We start from the raw sequence: 14,476 nt of genomic DNA, 5'->3' as shown, positions 1-14,476 counted from the left end.
ACTCTGAGATGAAGGCAGTTAATTTGATGATACATCAGGTGCCCAGCTGGTTTCCAGTTGCCCTAGAAGTATATGAGAGAGGCAGCTGTTGGCCAGGGAGACAAGTTTCTGACAGAGATCTGACAGAATGCTCAAGTATAAGCAATGGGATCCTCAAGTAACTGCTTGAGCTCAGCTACTAATCAATCAGTGGTGACTGAGCAGGAACAGTCACGGGATCTGGAGCACTATCCATCCTGCGAACCAGCACATGCATGGCCCTAATGATAAAGTCCTGCATTCAGTTGCCTCAACACAGACAAATGATATTTGCTTTCTGATCCGTGGTGTGTCTGAGAGATGTGTGAGCCAGCAGAAGAGCTGCAGAAGACTTGTGTTTCTCTGGAGTGCTCCTTTTCTTGCTCCTATGAAGACCAGAAAAGTATCCCAGGAGCTGTGCCATTGGAATGCCATGTTTAGACAACTGGAAAGGCCTGGCTCTCCACTGACTCAAATAGGATCCTACACATTTAGCTCACCTGGAGACACTCTAAGTTTATGTGTCTTAGGAGACAATGTCAATGCAAGATCATTTCCTATTTTCAGGCTTTTTGAAGAACATGGATTAAATTAATTTTTCTATACTAGGGATACCAGTATCTCAAGAGGAACTGTCAAAATGTCTTTTTTCTTTTTTCTTCTTTTCTAAAGCATATTTTCAGGTGGGAAAGGATAGAAAGGCTTTCAAATACAACTTTGATTTTGTGTCAAAATGTCAATGATTTTGTGTCAAAACAAACTGTATAATCTTGAATCACCTGGTTTTGCCAAGGAATCTTAATGGAATGCATTTCAGAGTAAGTACAGGACAAAGTCAGCCAGTTCAGGAAGCAAAACAAACTCACTTTAAATTTTGGAAATTCAAATACCACTTCAAGTTCTGAAATATTTGTATTTAGGAAGCTCAAGGATGATTTAATTTAATGGCATTTTCTTTTTTGCTTCTTGTAAAATGCTTAAAAGTGTCATGCAGTATTCATAGAATGGTTTATTCAGGTTCAAAGTTCCTCACCAAAGCTAAAATTAGGTCTCAAACAAATAACACAGTTTCTACATAAGCAAGGATGACAACTGTATGTCACTGTTGATCATGAACCAAAACCCAAAATTTTTTATCAAAATTCAGGCAAGAATAAAAAAAAAATAATGAAAAGTAATCTTACACATAAAATATGTAAGAAGTGTGTCTGTGTGTTATTACACAAAATCCTGATCAAACTTTCTTGAGCTTTATAGTGAAATAACTAAAGATCCTAAAGGATTTGTGAAGAATTGAAATGATTACTTAGATCTGAAATGAAACAAAAACCATTCTTCCATTAAATATGGAAAATATTTCATTTAAAATGTCGTTCTCAATGCTAACAAATATGGAATTTCCCAAGGCTATACAAATGTGGTATCAAAACAAACAAGTAACCTTATAGCAGAAAATGAGGTGTTCAGGTTTGCATATTCTAACACCTGAATTTAGGATTCTATGTGCAAGCTGGGCATATACTCAGTGGAGATCAGAAGATTAATTAATCAAATTAGTGAGACCAGCTGAGATTAGGCAGATGTTTAGTGACATCTGAAAGTCCCTAGGGTATCTTGTGTGACCTCCAAACACATCTTCAGGAGGAACTGAAGAAGTGTTTTTTAAACATATCTCAACATCATTTAAGTATCTCAGATAACGTAGGACATCTGAAATCCATATTGGCATGTATTAGCCCCATCAAGCTGCCCAATCCACTGGAGATTTCTTGATACAGTTCTTGAATTTGTTTTGTAGTGGAAAGATTCCGAGCAAGGAAGGAAATTTCTAAATAAGAGTGGTTTCAAATTCACACAGTGGAAAACCAGAGCATTAAGAAAAAACAGTCTATCTTCAGGCTGGAAGGTAAGGATGGAGCCTGAAGAAAACAAGATTGGAAGAGAATCAGCTGTATTTAAACAAAGAGAACCATGGAATGCTGCAAAAGTCTCCTATTAAATAAGGACAGTTGGATGAAAAATTTTAGATAGCAAATTCACCCCCCAAAACAGAACCTTGTATTGTTTTAAACCATGATTATTAAACAGAGAAATGTCTTTTTCCTTACAGAGTATGAAAGTTATGTCCTTGTGTTCCATATTGATTTTGTCCTTGCACTGCAAATTTGTTTTAATTGAATCTGGCCAAATAATAAGACTACAGAAGCTCCTTTTGTGGGCCACCCCACACATATGGGGTATAATTTAATTTCTGAAAACTGAGTGGCTGTTGACAGAAAACTTGTTCAAGTCCCAAATTCTTCTGAAGCCACAGCTAATGGCCAAACATATACCCAGGGGTGTCTAAAGTGACACTGCATGCTCACATTTAGCAGACTGAATACTCTTCATTTGTCTGATGTTCTGTTCAAATAGCACACAAGATACACTTTTGTCTTACTTCACCAACAAGAAGTAGCCATAACACCTAGCAGACAATCTTGTTTCATGACATTTTCTATTTTCCATAATTTTGCATCACAAATAAAATAATAGGGGATATTATTGTCCCTTGAAAATTATATTCTTCATTTTATCATTCAAGTAATTCCCTATGTTTTTTTAAAACATAGCAGTTGTGCTTTGTTGCTGGCCAGAATGTAAAGATTAATGCTGCATATTTCTGTTTCTATTTAAATCAAAGCATTATCCCTATAGCAACTGAATCTACAGCTTAACAGCACTGCACACTTTCTGGCAGGGTGGTAAAAACAAGACATAAAAATAGCTCAAAACAGCAACCAAAACCTCTGGAGAGATCTCATTTCAACAGAGAAAATATTTGAACACAAACCCAGTTCCCTCAAGGACTCTGCTCTTCAAACGAACATGGATGATTCGAAAATAGAAAGAAGTTCCCTCTGAGAAAATATATTGAGACAATATTGGCAGCTACTGCACTTTGACAGAAATTATATGTAAGCTACATCCATGTCTCTTTGGCAATGCTTCACTTTTTCTGTGAGAGGACAAGGTGGCCATTACTGGTACATGCATGCACATATACCTGGTGTGTGAAGACCTTGCTGTCCTGAGATATGGGGACAGGAATAGAATTCAGTAGTAGGTCACTATAAATTAAATGCAAACAAACAAACAAACCACCAGAAAAACCAAATTACACCCTCCTTCCATCCTTCCTCCCCCCTTCCCCCAGTGCCCCAGAAATTTTAGAATAATCCCTAAACTAATCTGGAAGACAAACTGTAATGATAAAAAAGAATTTTGCCTATAATACCAAGCTTACTATGTTTTCCTGTCTCCAGCTGCCATTCTAGCCTGCCACCTGCTTTCCAAATGTGCTCTAGATGCTGCTGGTGGTGGTTCACCTTATGGACATGAAGGTGACTTAGCACAGCTGAGTAAATTGCTGAAGCAAGGATTTAGGTGGGTGGATGGCAGTGGGACATTTCAACCCACATTTATGCTTTTTTTGTCTTGCAATTTTGGTTTTGTATTTCCTCTAATATGCTCATAAAGGGAAAGATGACCATTATCCTTTCTTGCTCCTCAGAAAGATCAAATGTCAAGGGTTTAACAGCTCTGGGAGGATCCTGCAAAGCGCAACAGCTGTGACATGCAGCAGTGCAACAATCAGAAAACAAAGTATATTTTTAAAGCATTTCCCTCATTACTGTATTTAGGAGAATATAAATACACTTATAAGGGGAATGGGTAGCAATCTGTGTGCTAATCTTGGGGTCAGTTTTCCAAATATGAGTACAGTTTACTAGGTTTAGAAGCAGGTTTTTTGTACAAATTTTCTTACAGGTGAAGATTTGTGTCACAGGCAGCAAAACCAATTACCATACAATTCTCTCTCCAATACAGAGTTAGTAGATTGTTTTTGGTTTGACAGATATGCAAATGTTTTTCTTCATAGCATACAGAAGGACAGGTTTTTGTTGTTTTAAGAAGCATCATACAGAGGCTCCACAGTGCAAAGCCTTTTTTCTCATTCAAATCTGTCTTGCTGTCTGCAATGTTTCCAGTCAGTATCTCAACAAGTTTTAAATCAGCACTTTTCCCTTTTTAAAATATGTATGCAAATATGTGGAAATAAATGAGCACATGTGAAAGCACATAAGTGGAAGCAAGCATAATTAATCTTGGCAGATACTTTTAAAATAAATCCTCATCAGCAAAGGTTTTACAGCTGCGTTACAAAGTGAAAACAAAATTTATTACAATGGAAGTGTTGACACTCAACAGCAATTTGGAACTGCAAATGAGCTTCCTCCCTCTGTGCATACAGCCTGGGCATTCAGCTCCATCTACACTGAGAGACAAGGCATGAAAGACCAGAGACTCATCTTTTGGTCACCTTCTCCTGGCTACCCCCTCTCATCCCGTAGATAAGCCAGATGAGCAGCTTAGAGATGAACTGACAGACTTTGAACAATGTTTGGAGCTCCTATAGATTTAAACTGGCTCAGAACTTTCTAATATTGGACAGTCAGTGGTTTATTCCACAAAGGGTTTTTTAATGGAAAATAGTAATTCCCAGGAAACACACATCACCTATTTTTGCCCCATCAGTCACATTTGGACATTAACACAGTCAAGCTCTCCTCTTTATTACTTTTTCTATGCTATTCCAGCTGTTCACTTAATTTTAAAAAAAGGTCACACATCTAATTCTTCCCATGCATTTCCCAGTAAGTCTGGATGCCAGTGACTTAGCGGAGCAGAACCAGCCCATGGAATTTCTTAAAAATATTCCCCAGAAATGGTCCTAACATTATTTTTTTAATATTAATGTGTTTGTCCAACTGAATGAACTTTCATCAGCTTCCTTCCTTCCTTCCTTCCTTCCTTCCTTCCTTCCTTCCTCATTCTGTTATGAACACAATAAATTACCACAGTTATTAGTCTAGGGACAGTCTATGCTTTGCCTAAAAATGTGTTGATACAGAGTTTAAGTGCTTGCCCCTTACACACAGTGGACTCACGAGTCCCTGAGGCACCATGGCAGTGATGCTCAGCTCCCCTCACTCCTTCCTTCCTTCCTTCCTTCCTTCCTTGCTTCCTTCCTTCCTTCCTTCCTTCCTTCCTTCCTTCCTTCCTTCCTTCCTTCCTTCCTTCCTTCCTTCCTTCCTTCCTTCCTCATTCTGTTATGAACACAATAAATTACCACAGTTATTAGTCTAGGGACAGTCTATGCTTTGCCTAAAAACATATATATAAATATACACATATTTATTTACTTACTAAACAGTAGAGCCACTTTCTATGCACTTGCCACCATTTCTGCATTTTATTAAACTGCATGGGGAATCTTTACATTGTCCAACACTGCGCCCAGAATTGGGGTGTCCTTCTGGAGTTCCTGGTGATTTAAACCCTTTATTAAGGCTGGTGCGAACTTGAACATCAAAAATGCAACCTCGAAAGTAGAAAGAAAGAGATTAACTTTAAAAGAGATAGCAAAAGGCAAAACAAACCAAACGATAGGACAGTGTCAACCCTCAGTGAGGTGGGCTCCTCCAGAATATCTTCAGTGAATGGGCAACCATACCATCTACAGGAGATAAAGGTAGGCCAGATGCTTTCTGTTCAGGCAAATGAGTGGATGATCAGAAGTCCCTCATTTAATGGTGGGTAAAACAAAAGAAATATTTTCTTAAAGAATAGACAGTATATAAAGTCAGTGACTAGGTGCAATTTTGTGTTTACACAAAATTTGAGTTTACTCATGCTCTTACAGAAATGTTTCTATATCAGATAAAAACAGTCACAAATCCCCAAAAAATATAAACCACCAAAAAGACAGCCAACCAAAGCCCCAACACCACCCCCCCCCAAAAAAAAAAGAGAAGGACAGCAAGAAATCTACTTAATATAAAATACAATAGAATCCAAATGGCATCAAATAATATAATGCAAGTTATGAATGTGGACTTGAATTTCCATAGGCTGAAAAGGACTCCTTCAGGTAATGACTCAAATTCTTCCCTTCTCAAGTGAATGCTTCAGTCCTTGCTACATGCAGATCATGTCACACATGACATTTTTAGGTCGAGGTAGACTGCTTCTTCAGGCCCTTACTCTCAGAAAATAATTTTAAAAATTAACATATACTAGTAAGGTAAACACTTCTGGGCCTGTTGCTCAGTCCTGTGGCCATATGACCTGGCATGGTCACAATTTTATTATCAAACTTTTATTACTTTCCAGAAGAGTACAGCTGCATGCAGACTGCCACTGGGAGATGATCCAAAGATTATTCTAAGTCCCTGAACACACTAAAGAATTGTTTAGGAAAACAATAATTGTCATAAATATTTGTCAGGGAATATTGTAATAATTTATTTGTAAAGATGTTTTGTAAAGATGACTGAGTGCCACCGCCTGGATCTATGCTCTGATTTTCTTTTAATGTCATAATCCATTGGTATTCCAAGTGAAAGGAGGAGCTAAAGCTTCCAAGTGAAGCAGAGGTGCTTCCTACTTGCTCCTTCCCAGCAGCTCCTGCCTAGCCTGTGAGTTTTCCAGGGACTGCCCCTTTGGAGACACTTTGCTCTTCCTGGTGGCATCACAGGATAGTCAGCCTTATGGGTCAGGCTGAAGTCACCAGTATTTCTGGATCGTGTTTATGGCTCCATGTGCTTATTTCTATACTGCAAAACTGAAGATGATGCCGTATAATTATATAATGTAATATTTTTTTTTATCAAATCCTAAATGACCTTTCAAAATGTACCCCAGCATCCAAGTGATGTATAGTCACATTCAAAGGTAGCCTTAAACATTTTTGAAATGTCATCCAGATCTATACATAAATATTGATACAATTTCAAACTAAAAATCAGGTTTTAAACCACATTAGTGAAAGTATTACATAAATGTATTTGAAAATGCCCAGAGCTTTCTAAACGTAATTTATAAAATTTAGTTGAGAAGTAGTGAATTTCTACAGTGCCTGAAATCAGAAGAAGAGTTGGAATTCAGCAGTGCATATCAGAGGCTCTCTGCTTAATATTACAATCAGGGAAAGGTTATGATATGGAGATGGCAAGTAATCATTACACTGATTTTAGAAGCATCACTTAACATGAGTTTTTGCATGATTCACTGAAATCACAAAAGAAACAGACTTGTATCTGAAAGACCCAATGAATATACAATGTGATTTTTTATAGTTACATAATTTTTTTAAACAAAATATAAGTAATATCTACAAGCAAGATAACTATTTTAACCACAGTTTCATGATAGTGAAAGTAGCTTTCTTAGGCTATTTCCATATTTCACACATTTTGTAGCTCTGTCTATATTGACACATAACTGTTAATACATAAACTCTTAATAAGTAATTTAAAAATAACCTAGTTTGATGATTATTTGAAATCTTTGTATTATTGCCTCTTTGCTTTTTACAGGGCTGTTTTTTTAGGCCACCTTATGCTTGGTAAATCCTAACTAATGTTTCATCTCTTTATCAGTAGCAGATAAAGCATGTTCTGTTCTCCTGGCTCTCGCTGGGGTGCTAAGAAAAAGCAGCACAGAGCTCTGCGTAAACAATGGAAAGCACACTGAGTCCCCAAGGACTTTCAGGTCATCATGGAAAATAAACTGGCATTTGTGTTGATGACTAGTTTGAGTGTACCAACCACAGTTTAACTGCGCCATCTAGGTTAGGAACAGTTCTTGAGCACTGGTAAACAAAGCATGCAATAGGTACAAGAGTGTTTTGGCCCAGCTAAGTTAAACTGAATCTTTTATTTATTGAGTCAGAGCAGCAATTTGAGCCTGTTGTAGCAAGCGCTACAGAACCTTCTGCAGAGGGATCAGCTGATGAATGTGCCTTGTTTCTGACCTGAATTTCCTTAGCTCTGCCAGTTCAGGGCCCCTTTTAATGAGAGGCTGCCAACTATTGTGAATAATGGAAAGGTTTCCTGACACAGCCAAGTTTGCAAAAGGAACTCGAAGTTCCCAACTTTGTGAGTTAAACTTGGCATGATTCTGAACACCAGTTTTATGCAAGTAAACAGAAATCAGACACCAAGACTGTAGACTCACAGATGCTATACTACCCTTTTTTTGCATTTTTTTGAATTGTGGCTTCTTAGACCACACCTAGGCCTTTATATTATTGACCTTTTTAGCATCAATTTATTTTATAGCTTTCACCCCAGTCAAGCAGAGCTCATAAAACACTAAAGAGCCACTAACAATGGATTAAGTAAACTTGAGGGATTACCATAAAATATATTACTTCACTGCTCAGCTTTACTTTTTGTTTGTTTTTTCTGATATATCCTTATCGCACAAAGAATTTTTTCTGTAACTTCTTGCTAGGATCCCTCGCCCACTTGTAAGCACTTGGTGCTAAATTGACTAAAAAGTACACAAAGCAGGCATTTTCAATATGTACTAAAAGTGCAGCAAGAGAACTGACAAATAGATACACTGATAAATATTTTGTGTCTGAATGTAGTACTGAATTTACAGATTTCTTAAATCCTACCTATCCTTAAATGCTTTTCTTTTGCCCTGTCTTTCCTTGCTGTTTGTGAGTGCTGGTCTAAAGAATGGCCCTGACAGTGACTACTTAGGCCTTCTCAGAGCTGCGACCCAAACACCCAGAGGTACCTGTATGAATTATACAGCACTGACTAAAAGCCAGTTCAGAACTCACTTTCCTTCTGTGACATCAGTGGTACAGGAACATAAAGATAAGTAGTCTTAACCTTGGCAGTCTTATTAGGTATTCTAGCTTATTATGAGCTTAAACTTTGACTGAAAGGCTATATTTGTATCTGTTTGGAACTCAACTGTGTTCTGGGTTTCATCTATTTTTAAAAAGTCACTGCAGTACCTGCAATTTTATTTACTTTACAAAATAATTTATGTGAAGAGATGGCTCTTTCAGCATGAAAGAGGTTCTTCAACAGTTCAGCTTTGTGGTAATAGTTTCTTTAGCCTATTTACTCATTTTAATAATATTTGCTGTCAAACAACAGATTACTTCTATAGCCATGCTTCATCCTGCTTAGGAGCAGGACTGCAGGAACAATTAGTTGCTTCTCTTTCTCTGCTCCTCACTTATTTCTAGATGCAAGCCCTGCCTCTCCATCAGTTGTATTGATGGCTAGAGACTGAATCCTGCAGTCATGGTAGCACAGAGCATGAAACATCAGAATTCTCCCTCTTTTGTCCCTGACACCAGATTTCTCTCTGCCTCTTTCAGAGATGGAAGGGCTGGAAATTCAGCTGTAACTTCTAGCTTTTCCCAAATAATTTTCTGTCTCATTTTGTGTAGGTAAGTCACAGTGCTGAGTTGCGCAGACCTTTGAACATGAGTCAGTTGGTTTCACACTCCCTTTTCAGATTGTCCATTAATGATCAGGTTGAGTCTCTTTGGCCACAAGACTTTCAGCTACCTAAAACTCACATTTGACTTTTTAGAGCATCTGCAGTGTACTCAGAAAACTCTCAAGGTCCCTTAGTTACACTGTTATAGGAAATGGAAAAAAAGCTGAATGCTAAAGTAAACAATCCCATTTACAAAAAGCTCCAGTAAGCCTCCAAGGAACCTCAAATTCAGATAAAGTGCAAAGAGCCTCAAAGTCCACATGAACTTGGCTGCTTCATCCGAGCTCTACCTTTACCAGTTTTCAGCTTCTCATAGGAACTGAATGAAATTTTGCAAATTTCAGATGCTTACAGTACCATCAACATCCTTCAGCCTTTTAAAAGAATCTCTAGGTGCTGATTTCCCAAATTAAAAATTCCACAACTTTTGATTATTAAACAACAATTTATTAAAAACATTTGTGTTCAGTTTCCTCCTCTTTTGTGGAAATGTCTTGAACAAGTGCTAAAGGCATGCAGGTCAGGGAAGAAATGGTCTGAAACTGTAGTTGTACAGAGTAAAAATCCTAAATTATTGCACACTGACACTGGGGACATTTAGTCTGCAGCAGTAAGGCTGGTCTCAATGTTTCTTCATCCAGCAGTGATTTCTTACAAAAGGAGAGGAACACTCTGGTATTAGAGAAGCAAAATGGTTTTAATAAATCATGTCTTTAAAAGGAGCCAACAGCAGGGTTCAAAATTCTGAGTGGTTTACTGAACTACGTCCTAGATAAATTTATCTTGGCTGGCACTTCCAGAGTTTCTGTGAGATCCCTACAGCTGCATTTGGCTGAAGTAAAATAGTTCAAAATTTTCTTCTCTCATAGTGGTATTGCAGTTCCCACTCTGGAAGAAAATCTATGGAGGTTTATTTTTTATCCTGAAGATCCTGAGAACTGGAACTGGGGAGATTTCTGAGCTAGAAGAACAAATGAGATACTGACTATGTACGAAAACATTGGAGGAAACTGATCATAGGAAAGTGTAGATTCCTTGAAAGTCACTATGCTCTGGAGAACAGAGACAAGCTGCTTCTGGGAACAGGAGCATGGAATTAATTAGCAAAAATAATAGTCTCAATACTCTAAATGCTAGGTACAAAGAGAAAACTGTTTATGTGCTACATGTTTCCAAAATTTTGCAGTAATACTCCTTTTTAAAGAGCATGAAAAAAATCAATAAATAGTATGGTAACTAACAGTACATGAACTTTGTGGTTTCTAAAAAATTATTGAAAATACGGAATTTGTAGAAATTTGGTCCTTACAATACATTTGTAACATGAGGAATCTGGAAAATTCAAAATATTTGTGCTTAAGTAAAGCACTAGAGATTCCTGTTAGTCACCCCAAACATTAGCATGTCTATAAAAATGCCAAAAGTACTTCACAGATATTGACCCTCTGAAACAGTCACACAGACATTATGTTTTATGATAGGCCAATTTGCAAGCTGCTTAGATGCTATGAAAGGCATAACTATACAACCCATGCTTCCTGAAAAGACAGACAGATGAGATGTTAATTCATATGACATTCTGAGAAGTTGACTATGCAATATGAAATTGAATTTGAGGAAATTTCAGTGTAAGAAAAAAAGTGAAGTAATGGCTGGAATTAAAGCAGGTACATGGGCTTAATGGAAATGCAGTGTTTTAGTACATTAAAGTGAGTTTTATTGCTATTCTTAAATTTCATAACATATCCTCAGTTTCATAACTGAGAATTCAAACTCTGTTTTACTATTGCAAAATGTTTTCTTTTCATTTGAAAGGCTTTCCAGTGCTTAAAATTAATTGAAATTTTACCTTGTAAATATTAAGAGCATTGTTTCTTTGGAAGTAAAGAACAAAAATAAATGTTATGAACAAATCCTTTGCTTCATTACTGATTTAGTAAGAGTTGAAAACAGATTAAAAAAGCTTCAATATCAGTTTTGAGGTAAAAATTATTATCTGCTTGATAAATATTTGCAAAAGGAATTAGTTAAGTCCGGCCTTGAAACCTAGGTCATAATGCCAGGAAAAATAAAATCTGATTTCTTTCAGAAAGAAGTTTTCAGTGTGAAATCTATTACCCAAACTAGCACTGCCAGTCACACGAAGCAGAATCTAAACTACTTCAGAGAAAGGAAGTCATTTTGAAGCGATGCTGTAGAACAGGGACACATAAAAAGAGGTTACATGGCAAACATTACAATGGAAAACTTCCATTTTAGTAGAAATGGAAAATATTAAAACTATTTAGCAATGCCTCTTTTTGCATCATCTTAGTTATTCTAGTTTCTTAGTTATCAGAGTGAAATAATGAAAAAGCCACAGGAAATTCAGCCAAGGAGATTCTTGTTTGTTTCCTGAGAAGACAGAGATTGTTTCAGTTGCCTATGAAAGAAAGATACACAATCTGATGCATGTAATAAAAGGAATTGAAAATGGTGCAATTTTTACCTTGAAAGCCATTCTTAAATCTGGGTCCCTTTGGTAGGAGCTCTGGAGTATACTCACGATAGCCTCCTAAGTAAAACTGACTGAAGACATTGAGTCCAACCAGCCTTCCAGGAGAAGTGACAGTTTTATTCTTCTGGTCATCCACCTTTCAAGGAAACATTAACAATTATTACAAAAAAGGGATTTGCCTTTATTTAGGAACTCCTAGTGAAGAAAATCCTCCCAGCTTTATGGGGAGGCACAAAAAAAGAAATAAATTAAATTTTCCATGTAAAATCTGAAAAAACACAGCAAACACTTTCATCTAAAGGCTATCTTAAGGATATCCTTCTTTTTTACCTTCAGCCAGCCTTTCTGGAGATTTCTGCCAAGATGGATGACATGAATATTGAGTGTCAGATCAAGTGGTTTGCTAGTGATTGTTGCTGTGCCAGAACCTAGATTGTAGCTATATACCACTCTCCCATTACGGAGACCTAACTCCAAGAAATCATCTCCATTCAGACCTGAAAAAACAAAAGAAGGATAACTACTTATTCCAGGATTTAGTGAACATCAGTGTGTAAAATATACTCCAAATCCACTGAAAAATTAGCAGTTTAGCAAAATATTAGCCAGAAAGCTTATGAGATTACTATATATTTCTAATATTCTCTGTTTAACTTGTAATACCATTTCCAGTATTCCTTTGTATTTAAAATAGAAACTGCAGAGATTTTAAACATTTATAGGTTTTTTGACAGAAGATTTTTTTCATACTACAGTTAAGTGAGTGATATCCACAAAACCTGTCAACCCTTCAACCCTGGTTGATTTAGCAGTCATTGCCGTTCCTTACCCCCAGAACATAAATAAATTTTCAACTTTGTCCAAAATCTAAAAAAACCCCAAAAAACCAAAAAACAAACAAACAAAAGTTGAAATTTCAAGTTGCAGGCGAGAATAAGCCCTGACTTAGTCCTGTTCCAGGATGCTTTCAGCTTTCATTACAGGTACTTCAAGAGCCTCAAAACCAGAGAACACCTACCTGCTGCTCTGAGGCAAGGGGAGTAACAGGGACATGGCTCTGAAGAAGCTTTGGCAGCTTCTATCAAGCTCCTTCAGCTGCCTTTGACTCAACACACCTGGAGATTTTATTGCACTTGCCCCTGATTAAGGCAGCTCTAGGATGTTCATTGATGGAATTTCCTCGGTCAGCCAAGTGCTTTAATTCTTTAAGCCTTCTTAACTTTCAGGTTAGAACTGATTGATTTTCCAGTTTGCAGTAAATAATTTAATTTCTTTACATTAAGGCCTGCATCCTATAAGTGTTGTTTGTGCTTTTAGTAACTACAGTGTAAAATGTCATTTGAAGGATTTTAAGTCTCACATAAAGCCCACGAATAAGAGTTCAATTTCTGGACCTGGTCATGCAAAATAAACACATTTTTACACTGTCATCTTTAAAGAGCATTCAGTGTCTCTCCTCATGCAGGCAAGGGAGGAACCACCATTGTTTAGAGAAAACCTGATCAACTTGTTTTTTTTTTTTAATCAACCCCAACCTTTCTTAGTTTATGGCAAAAAAACCAGGATACAAACAATGGTGAAAGCAAAGAATGTTCTCACGTGTGCCTTAGGATGACCCAAATTGAAATTCAAAGCCATCAGTTTCTTTTTACAACTCTCCTGTGAATTCAAGCAGTTCAGTGTTCAATTTCATGCCCATACATGGTATTTTATTTTATATTTTCTTCTGTTTTCATAAGGTATTTGTTTCAGGGAAGGTCTCCCTATTTGTTCCTCCAGTGTCACATGGTGGCCCTCATTTAAAATGTGTGCTTTGATGCCCCTGTCTCAAATGCATGGGAAATTAAAGTAGTCTTTTCCCCAGGAAACAATGCTACTTATATTGTCCTCCCACTGAAGCTCTGCACACAGCTGCTTCACAGCCAAAACTGCCACATTCCCCTTATCTCATATCCTGGAAATGAATCTGGGGTGTACTGTGCTTTTTTTATACAGAAGTTTGTTTTTTCTATAGAGTTACTATTCTGATGCAATAGGAATTTATAGAAAAAAGAAAAGAAAATCCTTATTCCAAAGAATATAAATCCACTCTCTCTGTAGAAAGTGTGCAGCTACATTCAGTTGTATGGAACACAAACACTATTCATTTTTTATTACAATGATTTGTTCATGATTTATTCATAAACTGAATGAAATCCCATTGCTTTCAGTTACACTGGCACATTACCAGTGAAGGACTTCCAAACTGAAAGTAACAATTCTTATTTTAAAACCTTTACTAAAGTTTCTGTTTTCAGCAGTGTCTACAATGCACTTACGTCATTTGACCAGCAAAACTAAGGGAAGCACATTAAAGACAAACTTATTTAAAAGGTTTTCTGATTTTTTAAAATGCTTTTTCAGAATTAAAGTATATTAAAGACATGCAATGTAGCAGCGTCAATACTCTACGAAATTGACTTGATAGTGAAGATAATCATAGAATCATAGACTGTTGAGAGGTTGGAAGGGACCCTAAAGATTATCTTGTCCCAGCACTGACTGCCATGGGCAGGGATACCATTGACTGGATCGAGTTGCTCAAGGTCTTATCCCTGGCCTTGA

General features: G+C 37.0%; 1 protein-coding gene across 1 annotated transcript in view; it reads right to left on the bottom strand.

Moving 5' to 3' along the window:
* EYS (eyes shut homolog) overlaps window positions 1–14,476 on the bottom strand; it is a 702,047-nt gene that overhangs the window by 23,527 nt on the left and 664,044 nt on the right. Inside the window, 3 exon segments of the mRNA XM_031057597.1 lie at window positions 5,269–5,443; window positions 11,864–12,008; window positions 12,203–12,369. Coding sequence (XP_030913457.1) covers window positions 5,269–5,443; window positions 11,864–12,008; window positions 12,203–12,369 — 487 coding nt within the window.

This window comes from Geospiza fortis, unplaced genomic scaffold (assembly GCF_000277835.1).
Source record: "Geospiza fortis unplaced genomic scaffold, GeoFor_1.0 scaffold264, whole genome shotgun sequence".
NCBI classification, from domain to species: domain Eukaryota; kingdom Metazoa; phylum Chordata; class Aves; order Passeriformes; family Thraupidae; genus Geospiza; species Geospiza fortis.
The sequence above is the reverse complement of the archived record's forward strand: the minus strand, read 5'-3'. Positions and strand labels throughout refer to the sequence as shown.